A 26814-nucleotide genomic window follows, 5' to 3' on the forward strand; every position below is an offset into this window, starting at 1 on the left:
TATCCATGGATATACAAGATCTTCATAGATTTTAATGGGAAATTATCCTATATATTCATTAACTGAGCTGTAGATCATGAATGTTGACACTCTTGGATAGATGCTACAAAAACCCCAATTCCAAGCCACATCACAACAACATTCCCCCACCCAAGTGCCAGCACTGAGGGGTTCATGTGACTTGGGCAGCTCACCTTTGGTGGTCTAAAAGAGCAACACACTGGGAAAGGCAGAAGTCTGCTTTGGTTGACATTGTGACAGGGATCCTGGCACCCTCTGACTCCAGCCCCAATCCTCTGCATTTACAAGGAGCTCTCACAGGGAAACCCCTACACAGGTAGGGTTAAGATCCATGCCTTTATAATCAGGAATTCCTTCCAATTATCTCCAGGTTTCTCTTCTCAATATGGAAAGTTCATATCCATCCCTGTCCTTCCCTTTCCTTCCTCCAGTTCTGGTCTCTTCTCATGCAACAAACATATATTAATCACCTCCTAAGTGCTAGACACAGAGTTAGACACTGGGAAACAAACTGAAAGGAGCTTGATTTGTGCCCTCCATGGGGTTCACAGCTGGTTGCGGTGACAGTCATGTCTACAACAAGGTGAACAAACTGAGTGCTCAGCTCTGTAAGAGGAAGAAGACAGGGAAAAGCACAAAAGGAAGTGCTCACACTCACCCAGAGAGGTGAGGGAAGGCTTTGCAGAGGCAGTGACATGAGGTGAGTCCTAAGGAAAAGTAAGTTCTCTGGGATTACATGACACTTTGTGAAGACAATGTTCCAAGGAGAGGGGACATTAAGTACGAAGTATTGAGGCCAGAAAGAGCATAATATGCTTAGGGAAATACAAGGAATTTGGGCTCAGCTGTGGAAAGAGTATCTGAATGGGGAGGAGGAGTTGGGAGTATGGAGGGTAAGATACCAGAACATGAGTCTTCTAAGCCCCAGTTAGGACCTTGAAATTTGCCTGAGTGCTAAGGATTTTAGTCAGGACAATTACAAGCTTTTTTAATGGGCTCAAACTCAAATCCCCACAGATGTAAGAAACTCAACGTTTGTTTTCTATGACTCAGCAGAACAACTGGGACTGGGACTCTATGAAGTTGGGACTCACTGACTTCTCAGGCTTGTGATGTGGTACATTGGATCTCAATGCAAACCCACTTTCTTTCTAGTTGACTTTCTCTACTAAAGAGTTTTGAAAGCTAAAAACTATAATCCCCAGACTCTCTTGCAACTAGAGTTCTAAGTGTGACTCTCAGATGTATGTGAGAGAGATTTGTAAGGTGGTTGTGAGGCAGAGGCCATGCTTCTGCTGCTCCTGATCTTTCTGGAGGCATTAGTAGAGAGGTTCAAGTCCAGGGACTACTGGTTTCATGAGTATTAAGAGGCAGGAGTGGGGAGGGAGGGAATCTTTTTCTTTTTCCAGTATAGACCTGGGAGACATGGAATAGCTCTAGGGCCAATAGCTGTAGTGAGAGCTTCCCAGCTCTCATTCTCCTGAGTGTGGCGAATGTGGTGCTCCCCAGGCTGGTCAGTGCCCTGGTGATGTCTTAGAAGTCATTCCTGTGACTCTTCCAAAAATTTGTGTAGCAACTTGTAGTTCCTATATCTAAGCACTTTCTGTTCAAAAGAGGGTATTATTCTCAGTGCCTGGAAGTATCTCTGCAGCTCTTGTTCAGGCAGGACCTCATACAATTCCAGGTAAAGCCAAGGCCTCTCTGTGAGATCTGGGAATGCATATGATGTTCTCATTTCCATGGAGGGAGGCGGCTTTGCCTCCCACCAAGATTCCTAAGTGGGGAGAGGGTTCAGATGCTGGATCATCAAAAGAATGACCAAGGTCTCCAATTATCAATAAATGCCCCTTTATTCTATATTTCCCCAAAGATAGCAATATGTCAAGGATTTGGCCTTTTATCTAAGAGGGAGATGAGCAAAATGATAAAAACAGCAAAAGCTCATGGGAAGTGCACTGAGTTTCTCCAACCTTTGGTATCTAGCAGCCCCCCTTTTCTCCTCCTTATCTGAGACATAGCAGTGGGCCAGGAATCACTGTGTGAGGGCCGGGGCCTCTAGGACAAGCCTCAGGATGGCAGGGTACCAGCTCAGCACATTCTCTGCAGGAAACGCAAGCCCACGTTCTTATGAGGAACCAGGACAATTCGTGCCACACTCTTCACCTCCCCCGTCTCAGGGGCCAGGACCACCTCATACTGCTGGATCAGCTGGAAGGTACAGTGCATATGAGGTGGTTAAAGTCCATGATCTTCACCTGCTGCCCTCCTCTGCATGCTCCCACTCTCCTCCCCAAGGCCTCCTTTACCCCTCCCTGGCCCACACACCTCCTGCCTCACCCCACTCACCCTTGCCAGCAGCAGCTGCATCTCCAACTCTGCAATCCTGCGGCCCAGGCAACCCCGGACCCCATAGCCAAAGGGCACAGAGCCAAATGGGTGTTGGACCCCAAGGGTATCAGGCTGACTCTTCTTCAGCCAGCGACGAGGCTGGAAGCTTTCTGGCTCAGGGAAGATGCTAGGGTCCCGGGACACCACATAGTGGCAGAGCACAAACTGGGTCTTCAGAGGAAGAATGGGCAGCACATTAGCTTAGGGTGTGGGGCACCCCTGGGGACCCCAGCTCTCTAACCCCACTCACATTCTTGGGGAAGAGGAAACCACCAACTTCAATTTCTTTTTCCACGATTACCCGGGAATTTATGGGGACCACAGGGTAGAGACTGCAGGGAAAAGAAAATGCAGGCCTGCCTCTGGATCCAAGGAGGGAAAGAGTGCCCACCTCTTCAACCCCACCTCTCTGGTCCCCCAGGCCCTTCCCTCCATCTCACCCTTGGCCCTAACCTCAGCCCACCAGTCCCCACTTCCCACTCCTGTCTCTGAGTCAACCTCCACACACAGGCCTTATGCTCCCGGAAACAGCAGCTTACCGCAGGGTCTCCTTAAGCACAGCTTTGAGTAGGGGCATGTGGGCAAAGTCCTTGTGCTTGGGCACTTGCCCAGCTGGCACCACAGCCACCACTTCCTCATGCAAGGCGGCCTGGATCTCTGGGCTCTTTGAAAGATGGTACAAGGCCCACGTCAGCGTGTTGGATGTCTGAGAAATTGAGTGAGAGATGAAGTAAGGAGGGATTTCTAGGAAAGAAGCCAGTAAGGTGGTAGGAGGGTGTGTGGGTGGGTGCATGCAAAATGCGGGAGAAAATCTAATTTGCCATAAGTGTGGCAGAATGAGATGGGGCCTCATTGGACCCTCCAAGCTAAACTTGACTCCACAGGGGGATGAGGGCCGATGATGGAGGATCACACTCTAACAACAGAGGAGGCTGTAACGTAGAGAACCCCAACATGACAAAAGGACCAAAAAGAGGTCCTACAAAGAAGTTGTTTGTGGACAAGCTCTTCAACTCTCCACTTAAATTACAGCACAAGAGAGTTGAATTAGATGCGAAATGAAACTTCGCAGCTGTCAGCAAGGCTCCAGAGATGATGGAAGCCCTCTTACAAAAGGAAAATTCCATGCCCTCTTCTGCTGGGCTGAATGACTCCCACTCCCACTTTCCTTCTAGCTCTACATCCATGTTACAGAAAGAGAAGCAGGTGCCTGGAGGGATGAAGGTCAGGTTCAGGTGGGGGATAATGGGAAATCGGATCAGGATGGGAGCCCCTGATCTCCTCGCTGCCCCCCTCACGCACCGTGTCTACTCCAGCCATGAGCAGCTCAGGGAGGCTGCCCATGGCCTCATGAGGACTGAGCTGTCCGCTGGTCAGCAGGAAGTGCAGGTAGCCTGATATCTGGACCCCATCTGGTCCTCGTGTCTGCAGTTGGGCCTCTATCTCCTTGAGTTTCTGATCAATCAGCTTCTTCCCTACAGGGACAATGGACAACAGTGGAGGACAAGATCAGAAGTCATGATCTCCATGGACCAAGAGCCACTCCAACAGCTGGTAGCATGAGGGAGAAAGGTCATGGGAGAGACTGCTAATGAATAGTCCCTGGATGGCCCCCCCAACTTCATTTCCTGGGTTCCTCACCAAAAGAGAAGATGGTGTCCCAGCCATCCAGGTATCGCTTCCAGAAGGGCAAAAGGGGACGGGTCCACTTGGGGAGGAAGGTGGCATACAGTGAGTTCTGGAACATGAGCCCGACAGATCTGACGAAGGCTGCAGTGTCCTGGGGGATGGTGCGCTCCAGGCAGCCAATACGTTTCTCAAACAGGATGTAGCAAATAGCTGTGCACAGAGGCCATCATGGGAGGCAGGGCCATGGCACACAGGACCCAAGGGGCTTTGAGGAGGGTAAGCACACCCTACCCCTGACCCATGCCCACCCAGTCCCTCTCCCAACAAAGGTACCTTCCAAGGCAAAGTAGTAGAAAAGGTGAGCTATGTCGGCCACCTGATCCCCAGAAGTGCTCTCTGCCCGAAGCTGGTTCAGTCGAGCCATGAAGCTGTCAATCACCTCATTCAGAGCATCTGTGTAGAGCGCAGCCTCACCTGGCTTCAGCATTCTCTGGTTCAGAACCTGGCGCAGCTGGTACCAGTGATGTCCTTGCCTTCGAGGAATAGAGGAGCAGCACAAATTAACTCTCTAATAGGGGTTAAAGGGCATCTTCCCACCCTGAGACCCCTATGGAGTCTAGGAAAATCTCATTTTGAGATTGAAAATGATAGAATCGCCAAACTTTCAAGTGATGGAATCTTTGAATCACAAACTTTAGAATCTCACTACAGTAGTGTGGAAGTGGTTAAGGTGGGCATCTAGAACCAGATTGCCTAGGTAGGGGCAAATCCCAGGTATAATGACTACTGGCTGAACTGAACTCCTCTGTGCCTCAGTTTCCCTTTCTGTAAAATGGGAATAATAAGAGTGTCTATAATAGCAAGGTTGTTCAGATCAATAATATGCTTAGATCAGTGCCTGGCAAATGGCAAATGCTTACTGGTTGTTGATTATGATTATTTTAGAATTATACGACTCCAGAACCTTCTGTACATGAAATGCAGAGCCCCTGCAGTGGTTCAGTCCCTCTGTGTGGAGGGTGAGGAATAAAGGAGACAATTAGGGTTCCGGGGGGGGGGGGCTCAGGTCCTTGACCTTCATGCTTTTCTTGGCTCAATAGACCAAGGGGACAGGCAGCCCCACTAGGCTGCTGCCCAAACCCTCTTGCCACTGCCATCCAGTAGGTGGTTTGGTCCCCACTCTGGTTAGGCAGGGATGCTCACGTCGTTGGGTGAATGCTTCCCATGGGGGCGTTTAATGTTCAGGGGCTGCCTCCACACTCGTATATCCCCCAAACCTATTACCTTTCCTAAGCAAGCTGGGACGAGTCCATTTTTTTACAAGCCAGTTGCAGAACAGTAAGTACAATATGGTCCAATTTTAAGAGGAAACCCTGCATATCCACATGTATATTTGCACGTTCTACACAAAGTAGGAAGAATACACACCAGACTGTCAGGGTTACTTAGGAAGATGGGTTGGGAGTGAGAGATAGAAAGATAATATTTTATTACTGGAATTTTTACAATAAGAAATACTTTAAAATTTTAAAAACCAATAAGGTATTCTTTTTTTTCTTTTTTTAAAATATGTCTTTATTGATTTCAGAGAGTAGAAGGAAGAGGGAGAGGGAGAGAGAGAAACATCAATGATGAGAGAGTCATTGATCAGCTGCCTCTTGCACACCCCCTGCTGGGGATCGAGCCCGCAACCCGGGCATGTGCCCTGACCAGGAATCAAATCACTATCTCTTGGATCCTAGGTCAGTGCTCGACCGCTTAGCTACGCCAGCTGGGTACCAATAAGGTATTTTAAAAAGAAAAACATTAAAAGTCTTAAGAATCAGATTTTTTATTTTTAAAATGTATTTATTTAAAGGAACCTCAACCCCCAAGAGTTTCCTTTATTATATTGGGAAAACCTGAAAAATATAAACAAAAAGTATTGCTGAGAAAGAAATGAAAACTGGAATAGACCCACTTATTAAAACTTTAGGTAGTAGGCGCTTCTCCGAGAGTAAAACTCTGCAACAGCAGGAATCAGGTTTGCAGAGCTTAAATGAGAGCATTTTTGTGATCAATAAAATATTTCTTGGGGAAACAATGCTTCATAAAATGAGATTTAAAAAGATATCATAGGCTAGCAAAATAGCCTTTAAATACATATATATGGTATAATATATATAGGAAACTGGCCTTAGGGTAAAAAAGTATAAATCAATGACAAAAGGGTGTACATAATGTTCAGTTTCCATTTTATATCTGAGCCTTAAAGTCCAGAGGTGCCTGACTTGGTGAGAGCCTGAGACCCAGATCTTGCCTTTAGGGTCAGACATCAAGGTAAAGAAAGAGCTCTTGAAAAACAGTCATTTTCTATTCTCTTCCCAGAACTTTGAATAAAGGGCCCAGGAGTTGTTAAGTTCTGAAATTATCCACCTGTGAAGGAACCAGGAAAAATAAAGAAAACCACGCAATGCGAGAATGAGTATGTAGGCCTCAAACACAGGAAATGAACCCTCCAACCAGCTGGTTTCCTTTCCCAAAGTGCCAAGGCAGTAAGTTCCTGAGTTCCAGAAGCAGAGATCTGCTCTACCACTCGCTAGTTGTGTCATCTCTGGCAAGTGATACAAAAACCTCTCTAGGCCTCAGTTTCCTCATCTATAAAATGGGAATAAAAATCTCCTTACTGGGCATGTTGTGAGGAATAATAAATGTAAAGAGACTAGCCTGATACCTGGCATGTCATAAACACAGTTACTTACTGTCATTGTTGCTGCTACTACTACCACCACCAGGATTGACTTTAATCCCTTAAGAAATGACTAAAACATGCACACCAAGCAACTAGGGAAAATAAAAAAGCCATTCATAAAAATTTTTAAAAGCCATTCATTGTTTTTGGAGCTCTGTTAACACCATAGCAAATTAAAAAAGCCTGTAATATATCCAAGAACAACCTGCAGCACTGGGAATGGTTTATCACCAGTGATTCTCAATTTGCTTCAGTTGGCATATGGGTATATAACATACTCAGCCCATCCTTCAATTTGTCACTGCCATAATAATCTGAACTTTTCTCGGTATAACTTCAAGACTGAAACCTATATCTGTCTCTGTGTATGGAGAGATCCATGAAATTGATATCTAACAACAAGCATACAATACATAATTTTGGAAATATTTTAAAAATTAAATTGAGCCCTCCCAACTAATGTGGGAATTATGTTTTTTCAACTATAAACAGATATGTCCCGTTATGATTTGAGTTGGTGTATTTTCAACCATAATGTAGAATAATGGATCTGGAAAGGTCCTAGAGTTACCTTGGAGATACTCTGGTCCAAACATCTTATTTTACATATGAGAAACGTAAGGCCAAGGAAGGGAAAAGTATTCATTTGTCCACAGTCACAATATACTAGTGGAAAAGTCAATGAGTGGTCCCTGGGCTTTAGTCCATCCCAGCCACTGCTTTTTAGACTGAGCATCAGGTTCAGAGGATGCAGGGAGAGCCTACCCTGCCCTTTATCTACTGGTTGCCCAGTGCCACTGTCCTTGGCCCTGGCCCTCTGGGGCCCTATTCCAGTCCCTTCAGGCCCCAGCTCACGTGGTAAAGGGCCCATACGCCAGGCCCTGCAGGTCCCGGTGCTCCTTCCATAGAGCCATGTCGTTCCGTACTGGGTACTTGCCCTCTTGCCGCATCACTTGCTCCAGGAGTGGGGCGCTGGCCAGGTTCACATGTGTCTGAGGTCCTACACGGTTTATCCATATTGGACCATATTTGGCCTTGTTCAGCACCTGTGGGGTTCAACCAAAGCTAAATAACCATGCCCAACCAGGCAGGCACTTTATGGAGAGAAGATGGATGGGGCATGTCTGATGACCACACCACAGCATGTGGCCTGGGCAAAATCACATTATGTAGGAGATAGGCACTGCGATGGCCTGTAGTTCCAAAAGGAGAACACTGAAAAAAAAATGGGCACACAGGAGTTAGAATATTGAGAACTGGGGGAGTTGAGGTCCTTGGAGGAACAAGATTTGAGGGAAATGGGATATGTGGCAAACTGAGGTGTGCTGAGGTATAGATATTTGGGGTCCAGGGTTTTAGAGAAACTGAGCCCTTCTATGGCTCCTCCATAGAAGCATTTAAATCTACTGCAGCTTATTGTCAAAGAAGTGAAGATAAATATCTCATGTAATCAACAAGAAAAAAGAAACACAATTAGAAACTCCAGGAAAAACAAGAAGCTGAATGAGAAAGAATTCAAATATGAAGTAAACTATGTGGTGTGAAGTTTTTTTGATAAAATAATTATTAGTTGTGTTAAGTAATGTAATTCTCAAATATTTTATCTTAGAATTTCTAAAGCACTTGACAGTACCCATAGCATCCATGAAATTGACATTTCTATGATGTCTTTATACCTGCTGAAAAATGAGGGAGAAAAAATATATATACTTTGGTTTGGGGGTGGGTAAAATTTTAAAAGAATTCACAAATATTGAGACTAAATTTACTGATTAATTTACACTTACAAACTGAAAGCAAATGAAACCTTGTGGTTTCCCAAGTACTTCATCTTTCACAATCTGTTACTAAAGAGATTTTAAGAGAATCAGAATCTTTTCCAGTATAGAAATTAGGCCAAAGGGATTCTGTAAAAGATATATCAAAATTATAAAGATCTATCATTCAAATTATAGAAGGAACTTCACCTAACTCATAGTCTAGAAAAACACCAGTCTTATTGGGTGTTACTACTGTCATTAAAAATTGGATTTTCTTAGGACCAAGGCAACACAATTCCCCTCAATATATTATCCAATTGCCCAGAATTCACCCCAAACTAACAGTCCATTCTGCCAGGTCCTAGGATGGCAGCTTCAACAAACCCCTAACATCCATTTAGTCTGTTTCCATTTCTATCTCCCAGTAATGCCTGCCAGTGTGGTATGATTTTGAACAGTTGATTGTAAACTAGTGATTCTTGGAGAGAAACAGCATATTTATAAGTTACCAGTGGGAGTCTAAAATGACACAACCCTACATGGAGGACAATTTGTTAATATCTCTAAAAATTACAAACACATTTATAAATGAAGTATGGGACATCTACATAATTGAATACTATATCACCTTAAAAGAGAATAAAGCAGCTCCTTGTGCACTAATATGGAAAGACAGATAACCGAGATAGATTGTTAAATGGAAAAGTATGATCTATTTTGTCTAAGAGGGGCTAAATAAGAGTACACAGCATTTGCATTTGTTTTTATAGAGAAACACTGGATTAATACATCACAAACTAATTAAAGTGATTACCTGTGGGAGGGTAGAAGGGACAGCAGTGGGAGTAAGACTGTGAGATGTAGATCTTGTTTTATGGTTTTGAGTTTTGAACTATGAGGACACATTCATATTTTTTAGATCTAAAGGTGGGAAAAAAAGAAAGTGTTTCTTGAAACAGTAAGTCACCCACCACTGATCAGGTAATTCAAGAAAACAGGAAAGCCTTGCTGGGCCCTGAATTCATGTACACACTCCTTACATTTAGAAGTGGGCCCTAGATATTCATATTGTTTACTTTTTTCAAAGTTTCCATTAAAAAAAATACTTTACTTATATATCTATTTTTGTCTACTAAATTCCATAGGAGAATTATCCTAAAAGTAAGCTTAATTTGTGTTTTCTGTTTGGTTTATTTAAGATATTAACCACTTAATATTAGTAGTAGTAATAATAATAGCAAATATTTCCATGGAGCTTAGCATAAACCAGACACTGTCCCAAGCATTTTTTTTTTTTTAAACATATCTTTATTGATTTCAGAGAGAGGAAAGGAGGGAGAGAGAGATAGAAACATCAATGATAAGAGAGTCATTGATCGGCTGCCTAGCCCACAACCAGGGCATGTGCCCTGACTGGGAATCGAACCCCTATCTCCTGGATCCTAGGTCGATGCTCAACCGCTGAGCCACCCCCGGCTGGGCTGTCCCAAGCATTTTAATTATATTAGCTCAGTCAGTCCTCGCTACAGCTGTATGGTATAGGTTTAACATGACCACAGCTTTGTAGATGAGAAAACTAAGGCCCAAAGAGGTTACTCAAGGTCACTTTACTGGTGAGTCAGAGTTCAAGCTCAATGGCCTGACTGGAGGCAGTGCTCTCAACCACTTATTCTGCTGATCCCTGAGAAAACTATGTCTTACTAACTAGAAACAAACTTGAGCCCTTTAAAACGATGTGCTATTTACTATGCAATAACCCAGCGTTTCTCACAGCATTGGTAACATCTGGGGCTGGATAATTCTTTGTTGTGGGGACTGTCCTGTGCATTGTAGGATGTTTAGCAGCATCCCCGGTCTTTACCCACTAGCACCCTCCCAGGTTATAACCAAAAATGTCTAGACATTGCCAAAATGTCCCCAAAGGGGTAAAATCACCCAGGTTGAGAACCTCTGCCATAACCCCAACCCCTTAATATGTCTCTTAATTATTTAATTTTAGAGGATTCTTTTCAAGAAATACATCTCATTGTGAAGAAATATTTATCTGAAGTTTGGTTTCTTTTCCTTCTGTTAAGTTCAAATCAAATTACATGTCACATTTTTATAAAAATGCAAACAGAGGTTATCTCCGAGTCACAGTTTTTAGGTAGTTTACTTTCTTCTTTATACCCTGATTCGTTTTTCAAAATTTCTACCATGCTCTTGGCATCAGGGGGGAATATGTCATATTTTAAAAGACTAGACCAATTACCATTTACTTGGGTATCAGCTTCTTCCCTGGAATCTAAAGACCCTGACAATCACTTCCCAGCTATCAGTTTGGAGGTTTCTGGGACATTTCCTCCTTGCCAGGCCCTGCTTTCCTCCCCCGTCCTTCATCTTCTTCTCAGTTAGTTTATTCAGTGGAACTTAATGAGGATCTATTTATGTAAGAACTTATTTTAGAAAGACACCAGAATACTTGCTGAGAGATGTGTGCTGTGTCTGTGTGCCAGCCATTGGACTGTAACCTGAGCCAGTTAGAAAAACCCAGGTTCTCAGATAGGTCCTGTCTAAGTACCACTTAGCAGAACAGAACCTCCTGAGGGATCGTCTCCAGGGTGAATGGCAGGGCTGGTCTCTGCCAGGGGACATTCCAAAGAAGGAGAGTGCTGAATTCATTCATTAAAACAAAAATGTTTACTGATAAGCAGGGACAATTCTTATTTACCCCGGGATCATGTGTGTATTTATGGATTCATTTCACAAATGCTTATTAAGCTCCTATGTGTACAAGGCACTCTGGCATGTGCAAGGTGTTAGGATTATGGAAGATTTGGATTTTCTTCTTTTTGTGTCTTTATATTTCCTGGTTCCTCAATTTCTGCAAATAATTTCAACTAAGTGAAAACGACACTCTCTTAAATGTGGTATGAAATCACAAATAATTCGTATGTAATTCATATTTATGTGATTTTTAAAAACCAAGGGTAATTTTTATAGGAAAAAAAAGTTCCCGTCTCATGGTCATGTGTTTTCATCTCAGCTCAGTCAGCCACAGCTGGCAGTAGGCGTTGGGGAGTCAGGGACTACTTGGCAGTAGATTTTGTTCTAGCTCCAGCCCCAACACTAACAACCTTTGTTACTTTGTTGGGTAATAGCTCCGCCATGGCACCCTTGTGTCCATATACACAAAGGCTTGGACCCAGCCTTCTCTGAATTTTCAGGCTGAAAAGCCCTGCCATCCTCCAGGAATGCCAGAGGCCTGGATGCCTGCAAGGAGCTGACTGAAGGCCACCTGGCACTTAACTCCCTATGTCCCCTAGGAGGCTGTCATGAGACAGTTTCTCATGCTCTGTGGGTTCTGATGGGGTATGGGTTTTCTGCCTTACATCCCTCACAAAAGGGGGCTCCTCAACAAAAGGGTACCCCATAACTTGCATTGTAGTCATCTGGCCCCTTGTGTTTCCGGGTTGTCCTTTTGCATGTATGGGACAATGATCTTGGGGAACTGGGATGTTTGGCTTTTTCTTTTCACTCTCTATGTAAGCAATAAACTGTCTAAATCTAAACATGCTCCATTGTATCTTTCCCAGAAGAATCTGTTAGGCCTTGGCCTTACCTTGTCTAGTGCGTGCACTTGACACGTTTGGTGTCCAACACGGGGCTAGTAAAGTTACAATGCTCTTTTAAGACCTGGCCAAGGAGGAGATAAACCGATTTCTGCTATCTAGTAGCACATGGTCTGGCTAAGTGTGTGTGTGGGAAGAGGGTGTGGCCAGGGGAGGATATTCCCACTAGGGGACCTGCAGTTCAGGTTAGGACAGATAAGACTAGCAGTGCAGAGGAGTAGGGTCTCCCCACAGGCCTGTCTATTTTGTCAATAAGTGGCCACTGAAAACTGAAAGTGTAAAACTGCGCTTTCCGTTAGAACACCCCCCCACTCCCCTCCCCATCCGCGATTTCCTGAGCTCCAGCCACTGCATGATTCCTGGAGTGCCTGTGTGAAATCCTTAGTCTCTGTTTCTATAAAAAAGCAATTAATAGTTTGGGGCAAGGATTGCAGTGAAGAGAACAAAAGAAAGTGATTCTGTGAGTGAGAAGCCTGTGAGCCCATTTCCTCCTACAGACGGTTGCAAAAATGTGAAACCAGTAACAAATGTTTAATTGTGAGTGTTCCCAACGTGTTAGGAAAATTCCTCTCCAAAGTTTTCACTGTATAATGTTTTGTTGATTGGCCAGCTGAAGGTCCCCAACAAAGTTCAGAGTGGGCTGGTCAAGTGGTTTTCTGGAAACAATGTTGGTGGAATGACAACACTGAATCCCTCCCTCTGGCAGACAAAGAAAAACTGCTGTCTTTCACCAACTGAAAAGCAGAGTGTTCCTGAAATAAAAGTTGCAATCCTGGGCTCTTCATGGGGTTTTTAACCCCTTCCTCCCCAAAGCTGATAAGGTCATAAAATCCTTCTGGAAAATAGACAGTGAGACCCCTCCAAAACTGTGACACAATACATTTCTGGTGTTTAAGCCACTCAGTTTGTGGTACTGTGTTATGGCAGCCCTGGCAAACTAACACGGGGGCCGAATGCAGGAATACAGGCATCCAGAAGGATGAGATGCCATAGGAACTTTACTCTTGTTTGTATCAATTAGCCCATGGTTAAAAGTGGTTTCCTTATATGTTGTTTTGCTTAAAGTTGCAGAACCTAGTGACATGTTAAGTGGGAACTTACTGAATATGTATATATAGAGAGAGAGATTTAAAAATTGGCTCGTGCAATTGTGGAGGCTGGCAAGTCTGAAATTTGCAGGGTAAGCCAGAAGACTGGAAATTCCAGCAGGAGTCATAGTTGCTGTCTTGAGTCTGAAGACAGCCTAAAGGCAGAAGTCCTTCCTCTTCTGGGTACTTTAGTCTTTTCACTTAAAGGCGTTCAACTGATTGGATGAGGCTCACCCACATTACAAAAGGCAAACTGCTTTACTCAAAGTCTACCTTCACAAGATCATAGCCGAGCCAAGTTGATATATAAAGGTTCACAGTGGATGAGCCTTTTTGAGCCAATACATACTCAAGTGGTTGTAATGGATATTGCTGAATGTATTCCATTGGAAGCATTGTTATCTGATGGGGGGGCACACTATTCCAAGACCCTTCCTTAAGTGAACTGTGCTACATGCTACATATCCAGATACTCCAAGAGCATCCAATCAGACAATGGTGCCACCTCTGTAGTAAAAAGTACCCAGCAGTGGGCAGCTCTCTGAGGCATTAGCTGGACCTTCCATGCCCCTAGGTGATCCCCAGGCAGCAGGTGCCATTGAAAGATGGAATGGACTCTTAAAGGAAAAACTGAAAGATAACTGGATAACCAAGACTCAGCTCCCAGTGGAGCACACACTTAAGGAAGTTTGGACTTTAATGTGGTGGTTCACCAAAAGGGTACCTCGCATTTAAACAGAATTTTTCATTATAATTTGGGGAGGTGGGAAGAGGCCGAGATAGGCTGGAAGAGACCCAAGCTACATTATTAACTTTTCTCACTCTACCATAGTTTCTAACAACTCCAGGGCCCACTCCTAGGATGAAGACTCCCTTCAAGTACCTGCCTGAGGAAACTCAAGGCTGCCAAAAGAATTTGCTGTTTGTTCCAGCCAACACCTGAAGATTGGGCCACAGCCTCCCAGTCTCTGTGGGATGATAGGAATTTAACTTCATAAGATAAGCACTATTTGGCAAACCCAGATGAGTTTCACAGGAACCAAGCCTCCCTTCCTGCTTTTGTAATGTTTCACTTCCCTGGCTTTCCTCAAGTCCCCACTGTCCTCCTCCTCACTCCTTTATGTTCCCTTTAAAACACCCTCTGTTCCATCAGAATGGAGTTCATCTCTTTCTCCTGTTGTCAGTAGTTTCTGAATAAAGTCAATTTTTCACCACTTTAACTAATACCTTTGACAGTTGCATGTACTTTGAAAACTCAAAAAGTACTACTTAAGCCAAAAAGTGGAAACAACCCAAATATCCATCAACAGATGAAGGAACAAACTATAGTATATCCCTACAATGGAGTATTATTCAGCCATAAAAAGGAAGAAAGTAGTGATACTTGATACTTGCTACAACATGGATGAACCTTGAAAATTCATGCTGAGTGAAAGAAGCCTTTCATAACAGACCACATATTGAATGAATCCATTTATGTGAAATGTTCATAATAGGCAAATCCAGAGACAGAAAGCAGATTGGTGGTCGCCAGGGGCTGATGAGGGAGGTCAGCTGCATGGGGAATGTAGGCATTACATACCGAGAGAGGTTTCTTTCCGAGGTGATAAAAATATTCTAAAATTGATGTGATGGTTGCACACCTCTGTCAATATACTAAAAACCATTTAATTGTTAAATGGGTGAATTGTATGGTATGTGACTATATCTCAGTAAAGTTGTTACAAAAAAAAAAAAAAAAAAAGAACATTAAAATCATCTAAAAATTTCCCCCTGAAAAACTTGATACTGCATTTCGATGTTCTGTTCTCCTACTTGGTGAACTATTTAGTGTACTGATAGTGGGCTTCTTAGGGAGAGTGTCAGCACAGCAAAACAACACTAACACAGCAAGTAAACAGCCCTGAGGACAAAAGTGAGCTCACAAATACCAAGTACTGTTCTGCCAGTGTCAACAAGCCTGACCCTAAAGCTGGCAGCCATCAGTTGGATAAACAGGCAGATGCAACTTCAGGCACAGGCCTCTCTTTTGATGCCAGAAAGAAGGCTCATTCAGGGTCAAAGGTGAAAAGGAGTCCAGCAGGGACAGTGGTGTCAAAGTGTTGTCAGGGGTTTAGCCCCAACCCCCTCACGCAAGTGAAATTCACATATCAAAGTGACAGAAGGTGCTAAATAATTAACAGCATACTCAGGTTCCCCTTGCTCCAAATTTTGACTTGAATGATCTCCTCCAAGATCAGACCAAGCCAATGGCACCATTTGGACTCATGATGAGCAAAATCACTTGTATTTTTTATTATGAATATTTTAATGTGGATAATTAAAGAAAATAACATAAACACCCACGTACCCACTCTCCAGAATTAAGAGCTGTTTATATTTGTCATATTTGCCTCATATCTTTTTAAAAATGAAAACATTTCAGATACAAATTCCCCTTCTTATCCTTCCCTTTCCTTCCCTCCACAAAGCGATTACTATCCTGAATTTGAAGCATAGCCTTCCTGTCAATGTTTCTATAATTTTACTGCATATACATAACCAATGATGGCTTATAATATTTTTGTGTGGTTTTTATTTTATAGAAACACTATTCTACTGTACATATCATTCTATACTCAACTTTGTTTGAGTTTTATATTGATACATAAAAATCTTGTGCATTCATTCTGACTGTTGTATAGTGTTCCATTGTATGAATACTGCAATTTATTTATCCTATGGATGGTCATTTAACATGTTTCTCAATTTTTTATTTTACAAACAAAGCTGCAAAAAAAAATTTTGTGCATGTGTGCAGCCATTACTTCAATAACCAAAAATATGTTCCTGTGCAAGAAGGCAGAACCGTCATAAGTTACCAGGCAGTTGGACAATAAGAATTTCCTTCTGATTTTGAAATTTAGAGAAACAATAGGCTGAAGGTAGAGGAAGATCCAAGAAAAGGCATTGCCTTGGATGACCTCAGAGAGGCTGTCAGGAAAGAAGAAGCACTCTCCACCCACCACCTGCAGCCCTCACACACCCAGAAGCAAACCTCAGTATGCTGATCACACCTTTGCCTAAAAGCTGGGCTGGGCTGGAGTGAAGCAATGAAAGTATTTCAAGAACAAGCAATAGATGATCAGCAACAGATGCAGAACTGAAGAGATAATGTCGACACAGAGGTGGACATCGAAAGTAAGGACCCAAAACTAGACATAAGTACAACAGAAAGGGCCATCAGAAGACCTCAAAACATGTTGGACAAGGAAGCACTTGGTCAGACACCTGTTTATCTTCTCTCCATTCTTTTGCTGTTGAACTATGCCCGTGCAGGGTGAAGCCAGAAGAACTTCTGGTGGAGGTCCATAGCAGTCCTGCAATAAAAATTAAGTCTTTCTTCTAGTTCTCACCTCAAGACTCCAAGACCCCTGCACAGGGGCAATTGTCACTACCAATTTCTCGTGTGTCTTCCCAGAGATACTTTATGTACATACAAATATATAAATGTATATATACCTCACTTTTTAAAATTCACATACGATGGCAATTACATAGTTTTTCACCTTACTTTCTTTCCATCTCTTAGCAAGCAATTCCTGTTAATACCCATAGATCTCCCCTATTCTTTTTAATGGTTGCATAAAATTTCATCATATGAATGTATTATAACTTATTTAATTAGCTCCCTACTGGAACATGGAAGTCATTCTAATCTTTCCCAATCAGAAATATTGCTACCTTGAATATGCTGGAATATTCCTTTATGTGTAAGATAAAAATTCTGGCATTGCAGTTGATAAGTTGGTATGATTCATATTTTTGGCCTTAACACCTAGTTTCAAATTTCCCATCCCCGAACTTAAAGGCAGTACACCTAATTCTGCTATAGCCTCAAGGGCACCTGTAAATGTCTGCCAGATGAGACTGAAAAACACTTAAGCCAAGTCAGGGTAACTGGAGGCTAATCTCTGGAAGGCTTGAGAGTAATGTGAGTTCTGAGGAAGAAAATCCATTTAATCAATGGTATTAACCAAACTGAAGAAAGAATGTGTTAACAGAATAAGAGTGGCCATTACAAAACCCAGAAGAGGGGAGCCAAATAGCAAGAATTTGGCAGCATTCATCTCTCAAGAGACAGATACTTAATGTAATGGACAGACACCAGGGAAGCATATTCAGGTTTCTCCAAGGCCTAGCTGAAATTTCCTTCCATACAAATATATTCCTTTAATTCTGGGGTCCCTGCACACCAGCAGTCCACTAAGGTAACTACTAATTTCTCTCCCTAGGTACCTGGATCCTAGGAAGAGGATATGGTGGGTTAAAGATAGCCACAGTTTCTTTGACATCCCTCCCATTAAGAAGTGAGGTCTATATCTTCTCCAGAGTCTGGATGGGTTCTGTAACAGCTTTGATGGGCAGAATATAGTGGAAATTATTCTGTGCCAGTTTCCAGGCCCTTAAGAAAATGGCAACTTCTACTTTTATCTCTTGGGACATTCACTTTGGGGAAAGTCAGCACTATGGAAGAAGTCTCACTATCCAGAGACTACTACACTGTGAGGAAGCCCAAGCTAGCTACATGGAGAGAGAGAGAGAAATGCTCAGCTGTTCTGGCAAAACCATCCCAGGCACCAAACATGCAATTTAAAAAGCCATCTTGGAAATTCCAACCCTGGCAGATGTTACACGGAGAAAAACTGAGGAAGCCAGCCAAAACCAAGACCCAAGGTTCAGACATATGGCCCCAAATAAGCTATCCTAGTGATCTTCAGCTATTCAAACTGAAGTCCCACTCCACTGTGAAGTAGAGATGAGCCATTTCTGATGTGCACAGCCCAAATTCTTGACCCACAAATCATAGGTATAACAAAATGTTGTTTTAAGACACTATGTTTTGGGACACACACATACATAGAACCAAAGAACTAAGACATAACTAGAACTTGAACACCAGAACCCTTTCAGAAGAACCCTTTCTTGTCCAGAAAGATCCAGTGTTGATGCCCATTTACCATAAACGGCCAAGTTCCAAGGTCCGCCAATTAAAATTTGCTTCACCAGCACTTCTGCATACCTGTTCCCCAAACCCCTTAGAAACCCTTAACTTACTCCAACAAGCAAGATGGATTTGAGGCACTATTAGGTCTCCCATCTTCTCGGTTGGGGCCTTCTTGATCAATAAACCTTTCTTTACTAAAAAAAATCAACAGAATACACATTCTTTTCAAGCACACATGGAACATTCTCCAGAACAGATCATAAATAAATTTAAGAAGATTGAAATCATATTGAGGATTCCAAGATGGCAGAGGATTAAGTGGAAGCTATACTGACACTCTTCCAGGAGAAAACTGAAATTACAACTAAAATATAGAAAAACCATCCTGAATAATCAACTAAAGACTAGCTGGAGAGCACCCTTATAACGAAGGACCTAAAGTAGAGACTGGTAGGAAGTGCTAAGGAGCAAGAGGGCTAGCTGGGCTCCCACTGGCAACAGCTAAAGTCCCAGAGGGACATCTCAGCTGTGGGGGGTTCCCACTGAGAACTCTGGGGTCTAAACTCCAAGCTGAGCTCCCCAGCCCAGAGCATCAGAACTGAGAAAGGTGCCCACATAACATATGACTGTGAGAAGCAGTGAGGTTTCTGTTTGCCAGGGATAGATGGTTGGAAATGCAGGCACCCTCTTAAAGGGCCAATGCACAAAGTTTTGTGTGCAGCCACTCAATTTGGGCTCCAGCAGAGAGAGGGCAGAGTGGACTAGAGCGGTGTGAGGAGAATCCAGGATTGTGGGCTCTGGAGATAGAGCTCACAGGGCAGCCATCTGGATTCCTATGCTGAGTCATTCCCCCATACTGTAGAGGACATTTTTCTCAGGCAGACCTTTGCCAGCCAGGCAGCTTTTGCCTGGAGGGGAAGCAATTGCCCCAACCACTGGAAAAACCTCTCTACCCACCCTGTGGAGTTTATGCCTTCCTGTGGTCTACAGCCTAAGGCTCTTTAAGAGATCAGATTAATTAGCCTGCAGGCAGAGGCAGACCTCTGGGTGCTTTGAGTCTTTGCCTGATCTGTTTCTGGACCTGGGCCTTGGAAAAGCAGACTTTGGTGTGCATCTTGGTCCTGTCCAAATGCACCCAGCTCCAGCAGAGGGAACCACAAGCCGTGGGTTGTGGATACGTCCAAACAGGGTACTCAAGGCCAGTCACAAACAGCATCTGACATTGGCCTGCACCAAAGACAATCCAAAAGACTGGGAGTCCTAGCACATCTACCTAATACATAGAAACAAATCCAAACAGGCAGCCAAAATGGAGAGACAAAAAAACAAGCCCAAAATGAAAGAACAAGATAATTCTCCAGAAGAAGAGCTAAATGAAATGGAGATAAGCAATCTATCAGATATAGAGTTCAGAATACTGATTGTAAGGGTGCTGAGAAAAGATATGGAAACTATGACAGAAATCAAGAATGACATAGCAGAAATAAAGAATACATTGGAAGGAATAAACAGCAGATTAGAGGAAGCTGAGGATCAGATCAGTGAATTAGAAGATAGGGTAGAAAAAATTACTCAATCCAAACAGAAAAAACAATTAAAAAAACAGGAGGACAGTTTAAGGGGGCTGTGGGACAACATGAAACATAACAATATTCGCATCATAGGAGAACCAGATCTAGAAAGTAAACAAGGGTTAGAGAACCTGATTGAAGAAATAATGGCAGAAGACTTCCCTAACCTGGTGAAGGAAAAAGTCACATAAGTTCAGGAGGCAGAGAAAATACCAAGCAAGAAGAACCCTAAGAAGCACAGCCCAGACACATCATAATTAAAATACTAAAAATTCGAGACAAGGAGAGAATCTTAAAGGCAGCAAGAGAAAAGCAATCTGTTACCTAAAAAGGAGCTCCCATAAGGCTGTCAGGTGATTTCTCATCAGAAACTCTATAGGCCAGAAAGGAATGGCATGAAGTATTCAAGGCAATGAAAAGCAAGGATCTGAAACCAAGACTACTCTATCCAGTAAGGCAATCATTCAAAATAGATGGTGAAATAAAGAGCTTCCCAGACAAAAAAAAAAAAAAAAAGGCTAAAGGAGTTTATCACAACCAAACCAACATTGCAAGAAATGTTAAAGGGACTGCTGTAATAAGAAGTAGAAATATATGGAGAGAGAAACAAAGGCATAAAGAATTAAAATACCGTCTGGCCAGCATGGCTCAGTGGTTGAGCATCAACCTAGAATCCAGGAGATCACAGTTCAATTCCCATTTAGGGCACATGCTTGGGTTGCGGGTTCGATCCCCAGCAGGGGGTGTGCAGGAGACAGACAATCAATGACTCTGTCATCATTGAGTTTCTATCTCTCTCTCCCTTCCTTTCTCTGAAATCAATAAAAATACTTTTAAAAAAAGAATTAAAATGGCAACAGATAAGTGCCTATCAATAATAACCTTAAATGTGTTAAATGGAAACAGTGACCCTAAATGGATTAAATGCTCCAATCAAAAGACATAGGGTAGCTGAATGGGTAAGAAAACATGACCTAAGGATATGCTGTATACAAGAGACCCACTTCAGAACAAAATACTTACACAGGATGAGAGTGAAGGGATGGAAAAAAATTTCCATGCAAACAGAAATGAAAAAAAAAGCTGGGGTAGCAATACTCATATCTGACAAAACAGACTTCAAAATGAAGGCTATACCAAGAGACAAGAAAGGTGACTACATAATACTAAAGGGATCTATCCAACAAGAGGATATAGCCTTATAAACATATATGCACCCAATATTAGAGCATCTAAATATATAAAAAAAACTTCTGAAGGACTTTAAGGGAGAGATCAACAGCAATACTGTTGGGACTTTATACTAGGGGACTTTAACACTCCACTGACTTCACTGGATAGGTCTTCCAGACAAAAAATCAACAAGGAAACAGTGGCCCTAAATGACACACTAGAACAGATGGATTTAATTGACATTTACAGAACATTCTACCCCAAAGCTTCATGCTTCTCAAGTGCACATGGGACATTCTCAAAGATAGACCACATGTTGGGACACAAAACAAGTTTCTACAAGTTCAAGAAGACTGAAATCATATCAAGCCTCTTCTCAGACCACAATGTCATGAAATTAAAAATCAACAACAGTAAAAACACTCAAAAACATTTAAACACATGGAGGCTAAATAGCATGTAATTAAATAATAAATAGGTTACCAATGAGATCAAGGAAAAAATAAAAAACTACCTGGAAACAAATGAAAATGAACATACAAAAACCCAAAATCTATGGGACATGATGAAAGCAGTCCTGAGGGGGACGTTCATAACACTACAAGCATACCTGACAAAAATTAAAAAAACTTCTGATAAACTCTCTAACCCTAAAACTTAAAGACTTAGAAAGAGAACAAGAAAAGCCCAGAGTAAGCAGAAGGAAGGAAATAATAAAGATCAGAGCAGAAACAAATGACAAAGAGACTAAAAACACAAAAGACCAGTGAAATCAAGAGTTGGTTCTTTGAAAAGATAAACAAAATTGATGAACCTTTAGCCAGATTCATTAAGAAGCAAAGAGAGAGGACCCAAATAAACAAAATCAGAAACGAAAGAGGTGAAGTAACAACTGACAGCACAGAAATACAAAGTATTGTAAGAAAATATTATGAATAACTATATGCCAACAAGCTGGACAATGTGGATGAAATGGACAAATTCCTAGGAAAATACAATCTTCCAAAGTTGAGTCGGGAAGAATCAGAGAACCTGAATGGGCCAATAACAGCTGATGAAATTGAAGCAGTAATAGAAAAACTCCCAGCAAACAAAAGCCCTGGCCCCAGTGGCTTCACAGGGGAGCTTTACCAAGCATTCAAGAACTACCACCTAGCCTCCCTCAAACTATTCCAGAAAACTCAAAAGGAAGGAACACTTCCAAGCTCTTTTTACGAGGCTAGCATTAGTCTAATTCCAAAACCAGATAAAGACACTACAAAGAAAGAGAATTACAGGCCAATATCGCTGATGAACATAGATGCTAAAATCATCAACAAAATATTAGAAAATAAGATCCAGCAGTATATCAAAAAGATCATACAACATGACCAAGTGGGATTTATTCCAGGGATGCAAGGCTGGTACAATATTCACAAATCAATAAATGTGATACATCATCACAAACAAATTGAAAGACAAAAACCACATGATCATATCAATAGATGCAGAAAAAGCATTCGACAAAATCCAACACCCATTTTTGATAAAAACTCTCAGCAAGGTGGGACTAGAGGGATCATACCTCAACATAATAAAGGCCATATATGACAAACCTATAGCCAACATCATACTCAATGGGCAAAAACTAAAAGCATTTCCTCTAAGAACAGGAACAAGGCAGGAGTGTCCACTTTCACCACTCTTATTCAACATAATACTGGAAGTCCTAGCCACAGAGAACAGACAAGAAGAAAACATAAAAGGCATCCAAAATGGAAAGGAGGAAGTATAACTGTCATTATTTGCAGATGACATGATATTGTACCTAGAAAATCCTAAAGACTCCACCAAAAACCTACTAGATTTAATAAATGAATTTGGCAAGGTAACAGGATACAAAATTCACACCCCAGAAATTGATGGCATTTTTACATAGCAATAATGAACTCTCAGAAAGAGAAACTTAAAAAAAAATCCCATTTGTCATTGCAACAAAAAATTAAGATACTTAGGAATAAACTTAACCAAGGAGGTAAGTTTATTACTGTACTCGGAAAACTACAGGATGTTGCAAAAAGAGATAGAAGAAGATATAAACAAGTGGAAGAATATACCGTATTCATAGACTGGAAGAATTAACATCATTAAAATGTCCATACTACTCAAAGCAACCTATAGATTCAATGCAATCCCTATTAAAATACCAATGGCATATTTCCCAGATCTAGGACAAATACTCCAAAAATTTATATGGAACCAAAAAAGGCTCTAAATAGTCACAGCAATATTGAGAAGGAAGAACAAAATTGGAAGGATCACAATACCAGATATCAAGTTATACTACAAAGCCACTGTAATCAAAAGAGCCTCGTACTGGCACAAGAACAGACATACAGATCAGTGGAACTGAACAAAGACCCCGGAAATTGACCCAAGCCATTACACTCAATTAATATTTGACAAAGGAAGCAAGAGCATACAATGGAGTAAAGACAGTCTCTTCAATAAATGATACTGGGAAAATTGGACAGAAAAAATGAAACTAGACCACCAACTTACACCATACACAAAAATAAACTCAAAATGGATAAAAGACTTAAATGTAAGACATGAAACCATAAAAATCCTAGAAGGAAACATAGGCAGCAAAATCTCAGACATCTCTAGAAGCAATATGTTTGCTGATACATCTCCTATCAAGGGCAAGAGAAACAAAGGAGAAAGTAAACAAATGGGACTACATCAAAATAAAAAGCTTCTGTACAGCAAAAGAAACCATCAACAAAACGAAAAGGGAGCACACTGTATGGAAGGATGTATTTGCCAATGACACATCTGATAAAGGGTTAATATCCAAAATACATGAGAAACTCATACAACTTAACAAAAGGAAGACAAACAATCCAATTAAAAAATGGGCAAAGGACCTAAATAGACACTTCTCCAAAGAGGACATACGGATGGCCAAGAGACATATGAAAATATGTTCAACGTTGCTAATCATCAGAGAGATGCAAATTAAAACCACAATGAGGTATCACTTCACACCTGTCAGAATGGCTCCATCAACAAATCAACAAACAAGTGCTGGCGAGGATGTGGAGAAAGGGGAGCCCTGGTACACTCCTGGTGGGAATGCAGACTGGTGCAGCCACTATGGAAAACAATATGGAGTTTCCTCAAAAAATTAAATATGAAACTGCCATTTGACCTAGTGATCTCACTTCTAGGAATATATCCTAAAAAACCCTAAACACCCATCAGAAAGAACTTATTCACCCCTATGTTCGTAGCAAAACAATTTACAATAGCTAAGATCTGGAAACAGTCCAAGTGCCCATCAGTAAATGAGTGGATAAAAAAGCTATGTTATATTTACACCATGGAATATTATGCAGCTGTAAAAGAGAAGGATCTCTTACCCTTTGGGACAGCCATGGATGGAACTGGAGAGTATTATGCTAATTGAAATAAGCCAGTCAGAGAAAGACAAGTATCACATGATCTCACTCTTATGTGGACTATAATGAACAAAATAAACTAATGAACAAAATACATCCAGACACAGAAGCATGTAACAGACTGACGAATCTCAGAACGAAGGCAGGGGTGGGAGAGTGGGTGGAAAGAGATTAATCAAAGAACTTATATGCATATATGCATAACCCAGGGACACAGACAATAATATGGGGAAGGCCTGGGGGTGGGGCGGATGCGGGGTGGAGGGGATCAATGTGGGGAAAAAGGGAGACATCTGTAATACTTTCAACAATAAAGATAAATTTAAAAAAAGAAATCATATCAAGCATCTTTTCTCACCACAATGGTATGAAACTGGAAAATTCACAAATATGTGGAGATTAAACAACATGCTACTGAACAACACTGTGTCAAAGAAGAAATCAAGAGACATAAAAAGATACTTAAAGACAAATGAAAATGGAAATACAATATACCAAAACTTAAAGGGAGGGGTGCTCGAGAAAAGGAGGCTGGAGCCTCAAATGTCCAAGTGAGGAGTTTAAAGCTGATTCCCCAGACCTGTGGCGATTCCTGAGCAGAGGAGCAATATAACCAACATGCTCTTCCAGGCACTGATGTGGCAGAGGTGCATGAGTAGATTGCAGGGGCAGATCAAGCAGCAAGGGAGACCAAGCCCAGACACCATTTCTTCCCAGAGTCAAGACAGGGATGTTCATGCTGCCAGCTGAGCCACAGATAAGCAAGGAAGGTGACCTGCTGGAGCTGCTGGAGCTGAAAATAACATCCTTTGTGCTGGGCAGACAAAGCCTGCCAGGTTCGGGAGGTCACAGATCATCTGGCCTTTGATGCTGATGTCCAGTAGAAAGTGGGATTGGAAGTTTTAGGACAGGGGTGGGGAACCTTTTTCTGCAAAGGGCCATTTGGATATTTATAACACCACTCGAAGGCCATACAAAATTATCAACTTAAAAATTAGTCTTCTATATTTGGTCAAACATTTAATTAACTTACCCCTAACGTGATGGCTGGAACTGCTTCTCTTTGGTGAGGCCTTGCCAGTGTCAGACCAAATGATTTCTGCCCATGGGCCGGACGCTCCCCACCCCTGCTTAGGTGAAGGATGCAAAAAGTGGTAAAAGCCAAAACTTAAGGGATGCAGCAAACCAGTCCTAAGAGGGAAGATCATAGCAATAAATGGGTACAATAAGAAACAAGAATGATCTCATACAAACAACCCAACTTTACACCTCAAGGAACTAGCAAAAAGGAAAGCAAACTAACTCAAAAGTTAGTAGAAGGAAAGAAATAACAAAGATCACAGCAGAAACAACTGAAATTGAGACTAAAAAGATAACAGATCAGTGAAACTAAAAGCTGTTTTGTGGGGGGGGGCAGGGTTAAGATAAACAAAAGAGACAAGCCTTTGGCTAGACTCACCAAGAAAAAAGATAAGAGGACTCAGACAAATAAAATCAGAAATGAAAGAAGAGATGTTATAACTGATACTGCAGAAATACAAAGGATCATAGGAGACTACTATGAACAATTTACACACCAACAAACTGAGCAACCTAGAAGAAATAGATAAATTCCTAGAAACATACAAACTACCAAGACTGAATCATGAAGAAGCAGAAAATCTAAATAGACCAATTACTAGTAAGAAGATATAAGCAGTAATCAAAAATCTCCCAACAAATAAAAGCTGAGGACCAAATGGCTTCACTGGTGAATGCTACCAAACATTTAAAGAAAAATTAATACCAATCCTCTTAAATTCTACCAAAAAGTAGAAGAGGGAAAACTTCCAAATGAATTTTATAAGGCCAGCGTTTTTCTGATACTAAAACCAGACAAGGACACTACTAGAAAAGAAAATTACAGGCCAATATCCCTGACAAATATAGATGCAAAAATCCTCAACAACATATTAGCAAACCAAATGCAACAATACATTAAAAGGATCATACATCATGATTAAGTGGGATTTATCCTAGGGATGCCAGGATAGTTGAACATTTGCAAATATTATACACCACATTAACAAAATGAATAATAAAAATCATATGATCATCTCAATAGACACATAAAAAGCATTTGACAGAGTTCAACATCCATTTATGATAAAACTCTCATGAAGTAGGTACAGAGGGAAACTTTATCTCAACATAATAAAGGCCATATATGACATAAAAACAGACACATAGATCAATGGAACAGAATAGAGAGCCCAGAAATAAACCCATGCATATATGATCGATCAATTTACAATAAAGGAGTCAAGAACAGACAAGGGGGAAAGGACAGTCTCTTCAATACATGGTGTTGGGAAAACTGGACAACCACATGCAAAAAAATAAAACTGAACCACTAGCATATACCATACACAA

General features: G+C 41.7%; 1 protein-coding gene across 1 annotated transcript in view; it reads right to left on the reverse strand.

Moving 5' to 3' along the window:
• Positions 1–1847: 1847 nt before the first annotated feature.
• CYP27A1 (cytochrome P450 family 27 subfamily A member 1) overlaps positions 1848–26814 on the reverse strand; it is a 32472-nt gene continuing 7505 nt past the window's right edge. Inside the window, exons 2-9 of the mRNA XM_081143202.1 lie at positions 7625–7815; positions 4372–4571; positions 4051–4248; positions 3712–3884; positions 2949–3115; positions 2660–2741; positions 2368–2580; positions 1848–2229 (exon numbers count right to left, since the gene is read on the reverse strand). Coding sequence (XP_080999328.1) covers positions 2110–2229; positions 2368–2580; positions 2660–2741; positions 2949–3115; positions 3712–3884; positions 4051–4248; positions 4372–4571; positions 7625–7815 — 1344 coding nt within the window. The 3' untranslated portion in view covers positions 1848–2109. The remainder of the gene's footprint in view (positions 2230–2367; positions 2581–2659; positions 2742–2948; positions 3116–3711; positions 3885–4050; positions 4249–4371; positions 4572–7624; positions 7816–26814) is intronic.

The sequence above is a fragment of the Miniopterus schreibersii genome (genome assembly GCF_964146895.1).
Source record: "Miniopterus schreibersii genome assembly, chromosome: 7".
NCBI lineage: Eukaryota > Metazoa > Chordata > Mammalia > Chiroptera > Miniopteridae > Miniopterus > Miniopterus schreibersii.